Source organism: Oncorhynchus masou, chromosome 13, assembly GCF_036934945.1.
Source record: "Oncorhynchus masou masou isolate Uvic2021 chromosome 13, UVic_Omas_1.1, whole genome shotgun sequence".
In the NCBI taxonomy this organism is placed as follows: Eukaryota; Metazoa; Chordata; class Actinopteri; order Salmoniformes; family Salmonidae; genus Oncorhynchus; species Oncorhynchus masou.
Window position 1 is genome coordinate 52679976 of NC_088224.1, and position 17121 is coordinate 52697096.

General features: G+C 48.9%; 1 protein-coding gene across 1 annotated transcript in view; it reads left to right on the top strand.

Moving 5' to 3' along the window:
* Positions 1-13357, top strand: part of LOC135552551 (protein jagged-1b) — a 41148-nt gene extending 27791 nt beyond the window's left edge. Inside the window, exons 4-13 of the mRNA XM_064984248.1 lie at positions 3998-4252; positions 4985-5045; positions 5161-5291; positions 6515-6634; positions 6782-6895; positions 9330-9443; positions 10896-11009; positions 11108-11331; positions 11417-11567; positions 11777-13357. Coding sequence (XP_064840320.1) covers positions 3998-4252; positions 4985-5045; positions 5161-5291; positions 6515-6634; positions 6782-6895; positions 9330-9443; positions 10896-11009; positions 11108-11331; positions 11417-11567; positions 11777-12216 — 1724 coding nt within the window. The 3' untranslated portion in view covers positions 12217-13357. The remainder of the gene's footprint in view (positions 1-3997; positions 4253-4984; positions 5046-5160; positions 5292-6514; positions 6635-6781; positions 6896-9329; positions 9444-10895; positions 11010-11107; positions 11332-11416; positions 11568-11776) is intronic.
* The last annotated feature ends 3764 nt before the right edge of the window (positions 13358-17121 follow it).

Consider the following 17121-nt stretch of genomic DNA (forward strand, 5'->3'; position numbering starts at 1 on the left):
AAGGGCCTTGGTCAGGGAGGTGACCAAGAACCCGATGGTCACTCTGACAGAGCTCTAGAGTTCCTCAGTGGAGATGGGAGAACCTTCCAGAAGGACCACCATCTCTGTAGCACTCCACCAATCAGACCTTTATGGTAGAGTGGCCAGATGGAGGCCGCTCCTCAGTAAAAGGCACATGACAGCCCACAAGCGTCACGTCTGGCGGAAACCAGGCACCATCCCTACTGTGAAGCATGGTGGTGACAGCGTCATGCTGTGGGGATGTTTTTCAGAGGCAGGGACTGGGAGACTATTCAGGATCGAGGGAAAGATGAACGGAGCAAAGTACAGAGAGATCCTTGATGAAAACCTGCTCCAGAGAGCTCATGACCTCAAACTGTGGTGAATGTTCACCTTCCAACAGGACAACAAACCTAAGCACACAGCCAAGAGAATGCAGGAGTGGCTTCGGGACAAGTCTCTGAATGTCCTTGAGTGGCCCAGCCAGAGCTCGGACTTGAACCAATTAAAGATCTCTGGACAGACCTGAAAATAGCTGTGCAGCGATGCTCCCCATCCAACCTAACAGATCTTGAGAGGATCTGCAGAGAAAGAATGGGCGAAACTCCCCAAATACAGCTGTGCCAAGCTTGTAGCGTCATACCCAAGTAGACTCGATGTTGTAAGCGCTGCCAAAGGTGCTTCAACAAAGTACTGAGTAAAGGGTCTGAATACTTATGTGCATTTGATATTTCAGGCTTTTTTATTTTTGATAAATTAGCAAAAATGTATGAAAACCTGTTTTTGCCATATTGTTATGGGGTAGTGTGTGTAGATTGATGGGGGAAGAAACTATTTAATACTTGTTCGGATTAAGCTGTAACGTAACAAAAACGCTAAAACACACCCTTCAATTCTCATTACATACTCACTAAGGCACACACACACAAAGATGCACCTATCCTTTCCCGTTCCTCTCGTTCCCCAGCCCTTCCCTTTCATCCCCCCCCCCCGTCTCCCTTGTTCCTCTGCCCCCTCCTGCCCAGTAAAAGGCTGCAGACAGACTCAGCCAAAAGATGAGTGGAGAGATAATGAGAGGCTGGGAACCAAACCACAGACCTCCTCCTTCTCCCCCTCTTTTTCCTCTTCCCCCAACCTCTCTTTCCCTCTGCCCTTCAGCTCCAGTTGTACGTCTTGTTTGCTCAATCCCCCGTTCTCCTGAAAGATTCTGTATTTGTTCCACATTGGGTTTAAAGCCCCTTTCCCGGCTCCCAGCTGAGATCAGCTCCAACCCATCGCAGACATCCTCGTCAGGGCCCGACTTACAGACCCATAGCTCTAGTCAGGATGGATTACAACACTGTAATGTAGCTGTCTAACACAGAGCCACAGAGTCCTTGGGCAGAGACGGAATACACAGTGACAACGCTGTAGAACATCAATGACCTTCATCAACTCTTTGGAATGGAGCTAGTTGTGGGCCCCGATGATTCTCTCTCTCTCTCTTTTTTTTATGTGAACAATATATATATATATTTTTGAACCGCCCCCCACTCTCTCTCTCTCTCTCACTCTCTCTTTCTCTCTCGTTCTCTCCCTTTCTCTCTGTCTCTCTGTCTCTTTGTCTCACTGTCACTCTCTCTTTCTCTCTCGTTCTCTCCCTTTCTCTCTGTCTCTTTGTCTCACTGTCACTCTCTCTTTCTCTCTCGTTCTCTCCCTTTCTTTCTGTCTCTTTTTCTCTCTGTCCCTCTCTTTGTCTCTCTGTCACTCTCTCTTTCTCTCTGTCTCTTTGTCTCTCTGTCACTCTCTTTCTCTCTCTCTCGGTCTCTTTGTCCCACTGTCACTCTCTCTTTCTCTCTGTCTCTTCGTCTCTCTGTCACTCTCTCTTTCTCTCTCTGTCTCTTTGTCTCTCTGTCACTCTCTCTTTCTCTCTGTCTCTTTGTCTCTCTGTCACTCTCTCTTTCTCTCTGTCTCTGTCTCACTGTCACTCTCTCTTTCTCTCTCTCTGTCTCTCTGTCACTCTCTTTCTCTCTGTCTCTTTGTCTCTTTGTCTCACTGTCCCTCTCTTTGTCTCTCTGTCACTCTCTCTTTCTGTCACTTTCTCTTTCTCTCTCTCTCTGTCTCTCTCTCTCACACTTTCTCCCCTACACTGTCTTTAATGTGTGTTTGGGGACACATATCAAGGTGTTTGTGCGCTGATGTATTCACTTGTATCAGTCTATTCATCGATGTGTTGGCCCAGGTGATTTGAAAGGTAGAAAGAGGCATTATCCCCCCCGCGCTGTGTGTGTTCTTACACACCGTCAAGGACAAACACTTCAGATCCAATACGGAGCAGTGGGACACAATCACAAGATTATAGTGAGATTAGATTTCCTCTCCTGCCCACTGACATGATCTGTGTGTGTGTGTGTGTGTGTGTGAGTGTGTGTGTGTGTGTGTGTGTGTGTGTGTGTGTGTGTGTGTGTGTGTGTGTGTGTGTCTGTTCTTCCCCACTGAGACCTCTCTCTGTCTGTTCCTGTTGTAACGGTGCCCATCTCATCACGTTAACGGGACAGTCATACTGCATACTCTCATACAGACTTTCTCACTCTCTCTCTCTCTCTCTCTCCGACCACTTTAATGTGGGCGATCAAATTAGCTGTTGGACTCATCAGAGGTGTAAAAGTCATGGAAAAACGTGCTGCTGTAGCAGTAAGTTCAAGAGCTTCGGAGAAACACACGCACACACGTGTGGAGAGTGGGGGGGTGTAGCTGGGACAACAACACCCTTACACACACACACACACACACACACACACACACACACACACACACACACACACACACACACACACACACACACACACACACACACACACACACACACACACACACACACACACACACACACACACACACACACACACACACACACACACACACACACACACACACACACACACACACACACACACACACACGCACACCAGCCAATATGTGCCCCTGTTTTCATTCTTTTGTTTCAAACCCAGATGATCTCATCCCTCCAACAGGAGTTTTGTTATGTGTGTTATTATCTCTCTCTCACTCTGTCTCTCTCTCTCTCTGTCTCTCTCTCCCTCTCTCTCTCCCCCCCCCTCTCTTTCTCTCTCTCTCTCTCTTAGGCCCATCATTCTCTCTTTCTCTATCTCTAGCACCATCTCCCCGCCTTTTAAATACACATACACACAGTACACTGTCCCGCTCCCTCATACACACATTCTCTCACCCTCAAACACACACACACTCACACTTTCTCTCTCTCTCTCTCTCTCTCTCTCTCTCTCACACACACACACACACACACACACACACACACACACACACACACACACACACACACACACACACACACACACACACACACACACACAATCTCCATCCCTCCCTCCCTCTCTCACACACACACACACACACGCACACATTCTTTCTCCCTCCCTCCCTCCCTCTCTCTCTCTCTCTCTCTCTCTCTCTCTCTCTCTCTCTCACACACACACACACACACACACACACACACACACACACACACACACACACACACACATACGCACACACACAGTGCTTTGTGTGGGCTAATACCCTGTCAGAGGGGATTATAGCCGAGGTGGAGATGACAGACCCTCTGGTAAATCCCCCCGGGGTCAGCAGCTCTCTCACCATGTCACCACGCAAACTCTGTCCCCCTCCTACCCATCTGTGCCCTCTCTACCCTCTGCACTCTCACCCTGTCCCCTGGCTACCACCTCTGCCCTCACCCTGTCCCGTCTACCACGTCTGCCCACACCCTGTCATCGCCTCCTCATCAGTAGCTCTCGCAACATGTCACCACCACGCAGGGTGTTGTGAGCCTCTGTCCCTTTTCATTCTCTCTCTCTCTTCCCTTTAGCTTCTCCCTTCAGCCAAACACCGTCTCTTCTCTACTGTCTTTCTCTCAGGGCAAATCTAACTCTCTCTCTATCTCTTTCTACCTCTACCCCTGTCTCGCTCTCTCCTCCAGGTCAGGCTGGTCTGATCGAGCGTGTCCTCCTGTCCTCCATGTTGAATCCCGGCCAGCAGTGGCAGACGTACCGTCACCACGGACGCCCGCTCAGCCTGGAGTACCGCCTGCGGTACCGCTGTGACCCCAACTACTACGGCCCCTTCTGCAACAAGTTCTGCCGGCCCCGGGACGACTTCTTCGGACACTTTGACTGTGACCTCAGCGGCATCAAGGTCTGCAAGGAGGGCTGGACCGGGCCGGAGTGTCAAGAAGGTGAGCGAGGGCTACCTGGAGGTGGACAAGGGTTTGTTTGTGTGTCTGATATTCTGTTGGACTTCCACTAGTGAAGAGGACCCCCCTGCGTATGTCAATTCCTATTGTTACTGCGTTATACCAAGGTAATACCCAAGGTGATAACCGTCAAGCCTGTAAAATCCCCCTTAACCCCTAAAATGTCCTGACAGTTTATTTATAAAGTCACATTATCGCCATGATTCCGGCCTGTGAGTCAACAGTAAGGCGACCTCCCACTCTGACCTCTGACCCGAAGCAGCAGTCTTGCTGAGGTGAGACTAAATCGAAGAGATGATGGCTGACATCCCGTGGCCCTCCCTCCCTCCCTCCCGCTACCGCCCTCCTCAGTCCCATCTCACTTCCGCCTCAGCACGGCGCCGATTGGACTGGACGAAAACGGGAAGTGGCATCATTTGCTGATCGAAGTTTGTCCCCAGAGGGACACAGAGGGTGTCGAGTGTGGAGAGCACTGAGCGTTACCGTAAATGGTAACCATGACGCCGTGTACTGTGGCAGTGGAGGTGTGTTGTGCTTCTTCGATGACGGCGTTATTTTGTACTCTTGGTCGGTACATAAGGGACTGTGTTGAGTGGCGTCTGTAATGTCTATAGAGCTGACTCTGACCTGACAAACGGTGACGTAATGCTGTGTGTGTGTGTGTGTGTGTGTGTGTGTGTGTGTGTGTGTGTGTGTGTGTGTGTTGTGTTACAGCGGTGTGCAGACAGGGGTGTCACCAGATCCACGGCTCCTGCTCTGTGCCTGGAGAATGCAAGTGAGTCTACTCCTCCTCGCTGTCGTACATTTACTATCATAGACGTCCCTGTATCTCGCCTCGATAAAGCCTGCAAATCAACCCCCCTTCTCCCTCTCCCTCTGTGTGTCTGTAGGTGTCACTATGGCTATCAGGGAGCTCTGTGTGACCAGTGTGTGACGTTCCCAGGCTGCGTCTATGGCAGCTGCGCTGAACCCTGGCAGTGTGTGTGTGACGTCAACTGGGGAGGCCTGCTGTGTAACAAAGGTGAGCTTTTGTGTGAGTTTGTGGCGCACTAACTTCTGTCTCGAGAAGAGTCGACTGTCGGTCAGAATAAGTCATGCTTTGAGAGTGCTTGTGCGTCAGTCTGTTTTCCTGTGAGTGAGTGAGTGAGTGAGTGAGTGAGTGAGTGAGTGTTGACAGGTGTGGTTCACATCATTACCCAGGCACAGCCCCCTAATCACCTATATAAGATAAGACAACTCCCTCTGGGCACTCTAGTAACTCTACAATAGCCCTAAAACCCTTCCCACAACATTACCGAAACATCTCCCCAACATTGCCCTGAGTCCCAGTGTGGGAGCCCCTGGGAGCCACATGAGGGGCCAGCAGCGGAGCATTGTGAGGGGAAAGGCGATAGCCTTGGGTAAAGTGAATGTGAGCTGGGCTGGGTTGGGTCCTGCTTAGCTCAGTGGGGTACTGAGCCTCTCCCTGTCCCTCCATTCAGGTCGCCTGTAAAGAGGCTCAGTCACAAAGAGAGCTGAACACAGCAGAGAGAGAGAGAGAGAGAGAGAGAGAGAGAGAGAGAAAGAGAGAGAGAAAGAGAGAGAGAGAGAGAGAGAGAGAGAGAGAGAGTTCATTAGAAAGTAGGGCTTTAATCTGGCTGCCCTCCTTCATGCACAGAGCCCTTACCCAGGCCCCAGGCAGGCAACTTCTCTCCTGTACCACACCACACCGACCTGGGTTCACTCACTCACTCTGGGGGGAGTGTGTGTGTGTGCCTTCTCTCTTTATCAGTTTTATGTTATGTTCCTGGTGAGGACGCCTCGGTGTCGACTGCCGCAGAACGCTTTGTTCTGTGTGTGTGTGTGTGTGTGTGTGTGTGTGTGTGTGTGTGTGTGTGTGTGTGTGTGTGTGTGTGTGTGTGTGTGTGTGTGTGTGTGTGTGTGTTCGCACCAATGTAGCATTGCCACTGTGTTTCTGAGACCAGACGGATCAAGGACACGGGAAAATACATAGAGGGGAGAGGAATCCTTTTCTTTTGTTCTCTATCTTCCTCCCCCCGTTCCCTCTCGGTCACTTTTCTTCCCACTTCAACTGCCGTGTAACATTTTCTCTCTCTCCCTTTTTTAAACTATTTCTTGTCATCCCTCCATCCCTCATTCTCTTCCTACCCCTCTCTCCCCCTCCACTGTACCCCTTCTCACTCGTCCTTGCTGCCTCTCTCCCCTCCCCCCTTGCCGTCTCCCCCATCTCCCTTTACCTCTCAGATCTGAACTACTGCGGTACCCACCGGCCCTGTACGAATGGGGGCACCTGTTCCAACACAGAGCCTAACGAGTACCAGTGTGAGTGCCAAGAGGGCTTCCGCGGGCGCAACTGTGATATCGGTGAGTTCGTTACATTACTTGTAGCACGTGGGCAGTGAGTGACCAGGTTCATGATTGAATTTGCCTGGCTTTGAGTTTGACTTGACTCTCTCTCTCTCTCTCTCTCTCTCCCTTCCCTGTCTCTCCCGCTCTCCCGCCGTTCTTCAGTGGAGCATGCGTGCCTCTCCTCCCCCTGTGCGAACGGGGCCACCTGCGCGGAGGACCCGTCGGGTTTCAGCTGTGTCTGTGCCGACGGCTGGACCGGACACACCTGCGCAGACGGTAATTAGCGCCAATCAGCACGGCTGAGATTACCCGCGACTGGTTGTGATTGGAGTAGAGCCAATGCCCAGATTCTAATCTGTGTCCGGTATGAGACGCAAACAACGCAGTAATCAGATGCCCGATACAATTCATTGCGCCACAAACACATGAACAACATGGAGTCAGTTGTTGTGTGTGTCAGAGAAACAGGGAGTGTTCTTCCCTGAGCGTGTTAGTGTGGGACTCACATAAGTAGCCCAGGTCAGCACAGTCACAGCACCCAGGACCCATTCGGTGAGTCTAGTACGTGTGTGTGTCCCTTCAAAACAGGTAGAGCCTGCTAAACTGCGCATGTCAACATGGGGTGTGTTTAGGGTAAATGAGGAGCGGTGGGGATATATTTTGACCTTCGCCGGAGATTCTCACATAGCCAATTAGCTAACAGGCTTAAGCAATTTAAGGTAAGATGGGCACTTGGTCTTTCGTTAGAATACCAATCACCCCTGTCTGCCTTCCCCCTTTTCCCCACTAGTTAACAGGGGCCCACACAGCTTGGAGAATGTTCCACTTTATCATTATGGGGGAGGGGCATTGAGGTGACAAATGTTTAGGTGGATTACAGTGTCAGTCTGGTCCTGCCTCTGATTCGAAGATCTAGCGATCTCTCGTGTGTGTGTGTTTATGTGTGTGTGTGAATCAGTCACACAGCGTACGGTAATATAATCATGTATAATAATCATATCATATTTGCCATTTAGCAGATGTTTTTAGTTGTTATCCAAAGCAGTCATGCGTGCATTCATTTTACGTCCGGGTATCTCAGAGATGTCTGTATAAACATGCGGCGTTCCACTGTCTCTCTTTTCACCGCCATGTTTGTTCACTATGGTGATGGTGTCACAGGTGATCTCCTTCCCTCGGTGAGGACAGAGGGGAACCATAGCCCCGAGTCACAAATGGGAAGGGGGAGGGAGGGGTCCACATATACTCGTATGTCTCCCTCCCTCCCTCCCTCCCTGTCTGTCTGTCTGTCTGTCTGTCTGTCTGTCTGTCTGTCTGTCTGTCTGTATCACTGCTTATTTTCCTTTAAAGTGTGTGGGAAAGTATGAGAGTCTGGCTGTGCTCAAAGAAAGAAGGCAATTTAGTCTTTCTCTTTCTCTCTCTCTCTCTCTGTCTCTCGCTCTCAATGGACCCCATGTTGAAATGTAAATCCTCAAGGCAATTACATTGTAGTTGTGATACCAATTAGAATGCTATTATTCATGGAGCGTTTGTTGACAACATGGCTTACAGTTGAACTATCTATCTACTGTTTGTCACTGGGTGGGAGCATGAAGTCACACACACACACACACAAACACACACTCTGGGGGACAGACTAACGTTTCGAGTTTTTGGGCATGGATGTCGGGAACCACAACACGGCTCTGTTTTTCGACGTGATTTATATATTGAACATTAATTAGAGGTTACTTTGTTTGTTATTGAGTCTCCCCCTGCGCTGTGGTGGCTTTGAATTGGGTTACTGTGCAGGGCTGGGGTCAGGGTCAGGATCATGGAAACTGGTATGACTGCAGGGCTAGGTCAATTGGAAAGGTTACGAGAGAGGGGCTGACAGATGAGAAATGTACGCTACAGTGGCTGTGTGCATGGAGAAACGACGACTGCCGTACTGCCAAAGTTAGCCTATGGGTTCACCCTACCTACCGCTCTCTTTCCCACCGACGCGTTCTCTCTCGCTTCCTCCTTGCCAGCCTCTTCTCTCTTCCCAATCGCTCTCGATTTTTCTCCCCTTTTTCTCTGTTTTTGAATTCCTCTCCAGAGTAGTGGAACGAGGCATGGCTGCTCCTTCCTCTCCCCTATCCCTATGTCTCTCTCTCTCTTTCCCTATCTCTCGCTCCCCTATCCGTCTGTCTCTGGATGGGAAAGCCAGCTTTTAGGAGATCCGGTGAGGTGTGAACAATGCGCAGCGGATGATTTTATTTATCAGTGTTTGCTCAGGAACCAGAGCAAGAGAATAGGGGGAAAGGAAAACAAGGCCCGCAGGAGCATTCGCATACCGACAGAACCACTAGGGACACACACACACACACACACACTCACACACGCACATGTATCGCCAACACAACGCAACGTACAACTGCCCAGACATTTACATTTTTACATTTATATTCTAGCCATTTTTGTTTTTTTAGCAGACACTCCCATCTAGAACGACTCGTCATGCGCGCAAATAAGAAAGCCGAAACAACCGCACAAAACGAGCAATAATAGGACAAACCTTTCCAGAAAACAAGGGTAAGTACGAATCGCAGACTCGACAATTGGTTGGTTGGCAAATCGTTTGGTTGATTCATGTTCACTGCTCACTGGTTCTTTTATTGTTGGCTGTATAACCAAATGATTTTGTTGATCTTAACCGGTTGAAGAATTGACTTCTGTCTCTTTTTAGTGGTGCGGCAGTGTGACTCAAAACCGTGTGGGCGCGGAGCAACGTGCCAGGAGTCTCCAGAGAGGTTCCGGTGCCTCTGCCCCCCCGGCTGGACTGGCAGAACCTGCCGACTAGGTCAGTGAGATGGACGCTATGGAACACTAGTAATCTACAAGAGAAATCTCTTCTGTATAGATACGTCTCGGTATATCCACACAAAAGCACTTCAAGCTAGAGAATCCAGTCCCTGGATCAAACTCGGTATGCGTACAATGTTACACTGTGTCCATTACCCCCCCCCCCCCCCCTCCAAGCACTCTCATATTCAGAAGAAATTCCCCAAAGACCTGATGCATATTAGTTCTAATGACAGACGATACTTCAGTAGAGGCTTTGTATCGAATCAAGTTAAACGTGCACACACACACACACAGAGGATGGGGCTCATAGTGTCCGTGGCACGTAGCGTAGTGGTTAGAGCATTGGGCAAGTAACCGAAAGGTTGCTAGATTGAATCCCCGAGATGACAAGGTACAAAAAATGTCTCTCTGCTCCTGAACAAGGCAGCTAACCCACTGTTCCCCGGTAGGCCGTCAATGTAAATAAGACGGACTTGCCTAGTTAATCAAAGGTTATATTGAAACATAATCATTGAAGACATAGTTCGAGATGACCGTCTCCTTATATCCCTCTGTGTTGTCACACATATGTCACACTGACACCTGATAATCCCCTACAGCGCCACGTCATAGCGCGCGGTACATTGCTCACATTTAACTTGTTTGCACTCAGCACACGCACACACACCACAGCCCAGGCTTGAGCTCTGACCCACAGGATAGGTTCCCAAAAATCCTGACCCCCCCCCATCTGGGAAAAACAGACTCAGTACACACACGGAGAATATACTTTGACATAGTTCTCTCTCTGTCTCTGAGCCCTTCCCAGTCCTTCACTGTGTGGGTCATTGAGAATCCCCTCTGTTCCTACGGAGGTCAACGCTCCCTGTCTCTCTGCTCTTTCTCACCCCTGGTGGTAAATCCTTATGGGGCTGACAGCAGCGGGGTTTCTATTACCTGACTGCTTCCTGTCTCCTAATTGACGTTGTCACACAACCCCTACTCATTCCCCCCCCCCCCCCTCCCCTGCTATCAGAGACCACCCTGAGGGGTCTCTCTCAGCACCAACACTCTGGAGTCTGGTGGAGGAGGTGACAGCGACACTATTGCTTCTATAGCCACACCGGAAGTGGTTCAGCTCCCTGGGGTCTCTTTGTAGGAGATGAGACGCCCACACACAGACACACATACAGAGACACACAGACAGAGACACGCACACACACACAGCCTCTGGCTTGATTGAACTTTATTGGGCTAACATTTCAGTGACCACAGCCTTTGTCATTTCTCTTTTGAAAAGGTTTTATTGCTCTCTGTATATGTGACCGTGTAGATGTGAGTTGTGCCAGACTCTTACAAAAGGGCCGCTGCTTTAAATTGGCGCAAGCTCAAAAAAATTGTCCCGAGACCCCACCAGTGATTTTATTGACGGGTTCTCTCTCTCTCCACTTCCCATCTCTCTCCACAGACACCAACGAGTGTGACATGGGTGTGTGTGTCCATGCCCGCTCCTGCCGTAATCTGATTGGTGGATACCTGTGTGATTGCCTGCCAGGTTGGGCGGGGCCAAACTGTGACATCAGTGAGTATACGGTCAAGGTCAAGGATGGAGAAAGATGGTGTGCGTGGGTGTGTCTATGTGATTGAGTGTGCTGATCTAGATGTCTCTCTGCTCTGTAGGGAACAGCAGTTGCCAGGGGTTGTGTCTAAACGGAGGTCACTGTGAGGACACTGTGTCAGGCTCACGCTGCCTGTGTGTGCCTGGTTTCTCTGGGAAGCACTGCCAGACTGGCCCCAGTCCCTGTGACAGCACCCCCTGTCAGCACGGAGGCCAGTGTGTGGACAAGGAGGGCAGGGCGGAGCTGTGTAGCTGTCCCATCGGCTACTCAGGGACGTACTGCGAGGTCAGACTCCATTCTCAGGTTCGTCATCTTCCCATTGGCTTTCTGTATCCTCCTCACATATTTTGTTCTTGTTCATATTGTCCAGGTGGTGGTGGATCTGTGCAATCCCAACCCATGCCAGCAGGGGGTGTCCTGTCGGAGCACCGAGGAGGGGTACATGTGTGCCTGCCCCGAGGGTTACTATGGTAACGAGTGCACAAGCCTTAAGGACCCCTGTCATGGCCAACACTGTCCAGGTGAGGTTTAGTGGGATGAGATTTCTTTTCACATTATGTATGTGTACAGGTGTGCTTGTTAACTAACTAACTAACTAACTAACTAACTAACTAACATGTCTCCCTCTCTCTCTCTCTCTCTCTCTCTCTCTCTCTCTCTCTCTCTCTCTCTTTATTTCTCTCTGTCTCCCTCTCTCTCTCTCTCTTTATTTCTCTCTGTCTCTCACTAGGTGCCATGTCAGACCCGGGTCGTGGAGGGGTCAATCTCTACATGGTGTTGGTGGGTGTGTCAGCGTTACTAATGGCATGTGGCTGCGCAGCTTGCGCTCTCTTCCTCTCCCGTCTCCACCGACGACGAAAAAAAACGCAGGGCGGGCCCCAGGAGGAGGGCATCAACAACCAGAGGGAGTTCGTCACCCTCGTCCGAAACCTGGACCGCCCCGCGCCCCTCCTGCCCCCTCTCACCCCCAACACCACCGCCCACACCCCTGTCCCTGTACTGCGCTGCTGCGAGGAGATCGAGCTCACTCTGCCCCCCTCCCCGGCCCCCTCACACCCCTCCCCTGCACTCAAACCCTCAACCCCCGCCGCCAAACAGGACATCTCCAACCTGGAGAGGGAGAAGCTCAACCGCTTCCACTACTCAGACAATCAGGAACTGGAGGTGTGACCTTTGAACTGTCAGAGGCTTTTATTATTTTGCGCCCACTTCTCTCTGCCTGGCCCTGGACCCCAGCGCTGTGCCATGCTGCATAGGTTCCTGTGGTGATGACCTCACCCGACCCATCCCTCTCTGAGTTGACTCCTCATCTTTTGTGAGCTGAGATTGTCATCTGCTAAATAGCATATATTATTGGTGTAGAATGCTGGGCCTACGGGGTAGCTAAGCAGATCATCAAGAAACAGCGTGGCGGTGAACTTGAACCTCCGACTTATGACATCATGCACTTCTGACCTGCTGACCCCGGAGCTAATCTTATGAAGGTTGGCCTTGAGTTAGAGTCTGGCTTGTGTCTCTGTGTTTTATGGGAACAACTGTGAGGAGCCATTTGAGCCATTCCCCAGGTGTTAATATCCCTCTGTAGGCACCCCACTGCCATGGTTGCCCTGGATGGCCTGCTAGTGGTATCTGTAACTGAACCTCTACAGACACTGTAGCCCTGCACTGTGGCCTCCTGGGCTGGAAGGCAACTGACAGGGGATGCGAAGGAAGGGCAAAGTGTTTTTTAATTCCAACTAGTCCATTTCCACATTAATTATTGAAGGATAAACTGTGGTGTAATTATTGTGTGTGTGTGTGTGTGTGTGTCTTTGTGTCTGCGTGTGCGAGGTGTGTGTACGCGTGTCAGTGCGAGGTGTGTGTGTGTGATAAGCATTACAGACCATCATGCCTGTTGCCAGGAGGGAGAGAGAAAATGACTGAAGGAGCAACAAAAGAGCAAAAAATAATCAATGAATGCAAGCTTTAGATTTAAAAAAAAGGAAAAATAAGAGGGAAAGGTCAGACAAGAGAGTAGAGCCTGACCCCAATCCATTTGAACCATGAGAGAACGGAGTTAAAACACAACACTGTAGCCTGTGCGGTCTCTGTAACACACTGCGGTTGTCAAAGATGTCAAATGTTTTTTATACCTGTGTGTAAAATAGCTCTGTTGTATATATGTTGTACATATTGTTATTGGGGTTTTTTTGTACTGTGGTTTGTCTCTGAATGTTGCTGTTTTACTTTGCGCTATTTGTCCTCTCTCTCCTTCCATTCGCCTGGGGCTGCCAGCAGGTGTGGATCGTAATTAAAGTATATTTACCTTCCAAATCCATGTTTGTGTCACCTGAGTTATTTGTGTCTCAGATCCAACACAAATGGATAGGTGAATAGATAGCTTTCAACAATCCCGTCACGGTAGATCAGTGCGTTTATCAAGGAGAGGGAGGAAGGAAAGACATTTTCAAGTCGTTGAATGGGTCATGCAGTTCCATGGCTAGTAGATCCATTCTATTCCACCAGTACTGGGAGGCCAGAAAGGATATTCCATGATTGAGCGCATGGCTGTAACCATGACTGTGTCACCAGATCACGCAACACACACATACACAACCCCACAGCAATCACTCAAACCTAACACAAACACTCATGCACACACAGAGAGATTGTCATTTGTGCCAGGAAAATATTAGGTTAAAACACCTGGCCAGCTTTGATATCCCAAAATGATTTCATTGCCTGTGAGGGACTTTCTTAGCGTGTGTGTCCCTGTATGTTTATGAGAGAGCAATAGATGCTGTAAGTGAGTTCACAATACAATGAGAATGAAGATGTGATTTATATATGTGTGTGTGTGTGTGTGTGTGTGTGTGTGTGTGTGTGTGTGTGTGTGTGTGTGTGTGTGTGTGTGTGTGTGTGTGTGTGTGTGTGTGTGTGTGTGTGTGTGTGTGTGTGTGTGTGTGTGTGTGTGTGTGTGTTGTGAGAGAGAGAAAGTGAGAGGTCACCGCAGTTAGAGTGAGCAGGCTTATGGCTATGACGAATGTGACCTTTGCCCTTCTCAGACAGGCTAAAGGGTGGAAATGACCATGGGCTTCCCGTCCCCACCCTGGCCACATGGAAATGTAGGAAATAGAGTTTCTACCACACACACACACAAAATCACTGCATTGTAGAGACCTCTTCACACCTGCTGTGCAGCTCAGGATGACTCCATAACCCACCCATCATCAACCATACATACATACATACATACATACATACATACATACATACATACATACATACATACATACATACATACATAGAAAAGGTCAAAGGTCCTCATTGTACAAAGTTTCAAGCTCCTTGTTCATTGACCACCCATTGATTTTGCCATCATACTAATGCAGGGTATATATTACACATTCCATTTATGGTGATGTATCCTATTGGCTGTTCAGTCCAATGGTACTTGAGTGTGAGTTTGTCCGCTTGGCGTCTCTTGGGTGCCTATATGTATGCCCCAGCAGCTTTGAATCCATGAACTGGGGGTCAAGGTTAAAATCACAGAGGGTGGTTTCAATGTTTCTACCAGTTCCTCTAGATCTATTTCGAGGAACCAGAGACCAGCAGCTATTGTAAACCTGCAGTGTTTGTTCTGGCCTCTCAATATTTTTGTCAGAAATTGCACTCTAAGCACTTTAGAGTGCTTGAAACTAGTCATGTTGAAATGATCAAGTTTCCTACAGGTTTCCTCTTGGTTTTATTTCCAATCATGTTATACTCTTTTGGGGCGTTTTCTGGGGTTTTGTGGTGAAAAACGAAGGGATTTGAGCATAACAAGTCAACCCTGTTACCCATAGAAGTTAGGTTAGAAATGTTTGAACAATTATACTTTTATTTGGGAAGCTTGATTTCAATTGCCACTCCCTGTTGCACACAACAAGCTTCCATTCCCCCTGTCACAGGGGGATTTATGGCTGATTTAAGAAGAAATCGTCAACCCTGTTACGGTCAACCCTGTTACTTTATTTGGCACTGAATAGGAACTTACTTTTATTTTATTTTAAGTGTATGTGTTTTCTATGAAGTTGAACATGTGCTCTTTATGCAGAATGTAAAAATTGGATGAAATCAAGTTAGGCTACACTCATCAAAATGCACCTAATCGGTGGAACGACCGACCCCCTTTTCAATGTCAACACAACTCACACGTGTGGGTTAGGTATGATAAATATAAACCAATTGTCCCTCAAAAGTGTCATTTTTGGGAGATACTTCTGACACCTCCAACTGAAATTGAACTCTACAAATCTCACTTTCTTCATATTCAAAGCAGCAGGGCATGTAGAATCATCTCAAAAGGGTCTTCACGGTGTTTTGCTGAAGCTTTATCATCTGACAATGACTTCAGAGGTATGAGAGAACCATGAGGTAACTGAACCATGAAGAAAGGATAGGTCCTGTAACGCCATCTAGTGGCCAATCAAGTTAGTAATCCTGCTTATAGACAGTGAGCTGCCGACGACAGTTGTGACTGGTGTGCCACCATCCAGCGCCGCAGTAGGGGAGCTACCGCCTCCAGCCATGGCCAGCCTCAGGCATCGTATTCACCGCCAACAGATGGGCCCCAGCAGGCCTGCACCAGCTGAGTTAGAGGGTCCTTTGCCACATCTGAGGCGTTCCATGGGGTGGCCCAAGACTACTTTTGTGTCCTTGTGCATTCTCCTCACGGGGCGGCACCTAGGCCCCTTACGTGGACCAGAGCAGGCACCCTCCTGGCCCCCATGGTTCTCTAAAATGACACTGGCTAACAGCTGCCCCTCTAGATACTGCCAGAGGCACACGAGAACTTGATCCTGTCTGGTCCCTTAGCTGCTCTGCCCCTCTGCCTTGCCTGTCATGCCGGATAGGATTATGCACGCGAGGACTAAACTCCCCGTAGAGGCCTGTGGCCTTTTCGAGACTGTGCCATTTAGGTTAGAGCCCTTTTCATGGATGTTCATATTTCCAAAACATATATTTCAGTCCTATGTATCTTTAAAAACACAACAATTTTACTAGCAAAGACAGTACAGCATGAAGCCAGGAACTGCTTCTCCAGTAGAAATCCCTGATCACGCTTGTAGTCGATATCATAGCGACGTTGGCTAGCTAAGTTCATGCACAGAAACACGTCATCGGGTCTAACGGTCATCTTGCGCCTAACTGCTCATGTGCAGGCCGTCACAGCAAAGGCACTCCGATATAAAGTTGTTTTTTGAAAATGAAAACATGTCAGTTTGTCACCTTCACGAGGTCTGAGTAATAACATGTTCAACTACTTAAAACATTGGCTAGAATCTAGGTTGTGTCTTTAGATTTAGAGAAAATGAACAACTATGGAATAATGTTTTCCTTCTCTCGTTGCCTTCTTAAACCCAAAATCCCAGCCTGGTCTGCTTGGTGTGTTTCGCAAGCCTTCCTGGAAGTCTTGCGAAGAAACTGTGTTATTCGGTATATAACATTTTATCATTTAAAAACTACACACCAGTGGCCATGAGATGGGGAGATGAGGAGATGGGGGAATGCACAAGCCTTCTGGAAGATCTGATGAAGGAGAAGATGGCTGACAGGGGGAAAAAGGGAGAAAATTGGAACATGTTTTCAGTGAATATGGAGTGGTGGATCAAACAGAACTTTTTTGAAGACAGCTGAGTTTGAGCCTCATCCTGATTCTGGCTCAGTGGGAGTGAGATTTTTTAGGAGAGAATGGATCCTTGTCTTCTGGCAGATCCATATGTGGTGTCAGGTTGGGTGGAGAAAAGGTTGGGGAATGTTTGGTCGGTGTAAGGCACTCAAAGTGGAATCGTGTTGATTTTTTGCATTTCTGCCGTCCAGAGGGAGCGTGCGCTCTAAACCATGCGACTGGGGAAAGGAGTGAAAGGAGTGATAACTGGAGTGACGTTAAGTATTGAGGAGGATCAACTCACGTGGAAGATTCCCGGTGTCTGTGACACCCTCTGTTTGGTGCGATGCAGACTCATAGAGAGCTTGGTGAAACAAAGAAGACACTGTCTGTACTACTGAGTTTTGAGGCAGAGTCTTTACCAGATAAAGTTAAGTTGGGATGTG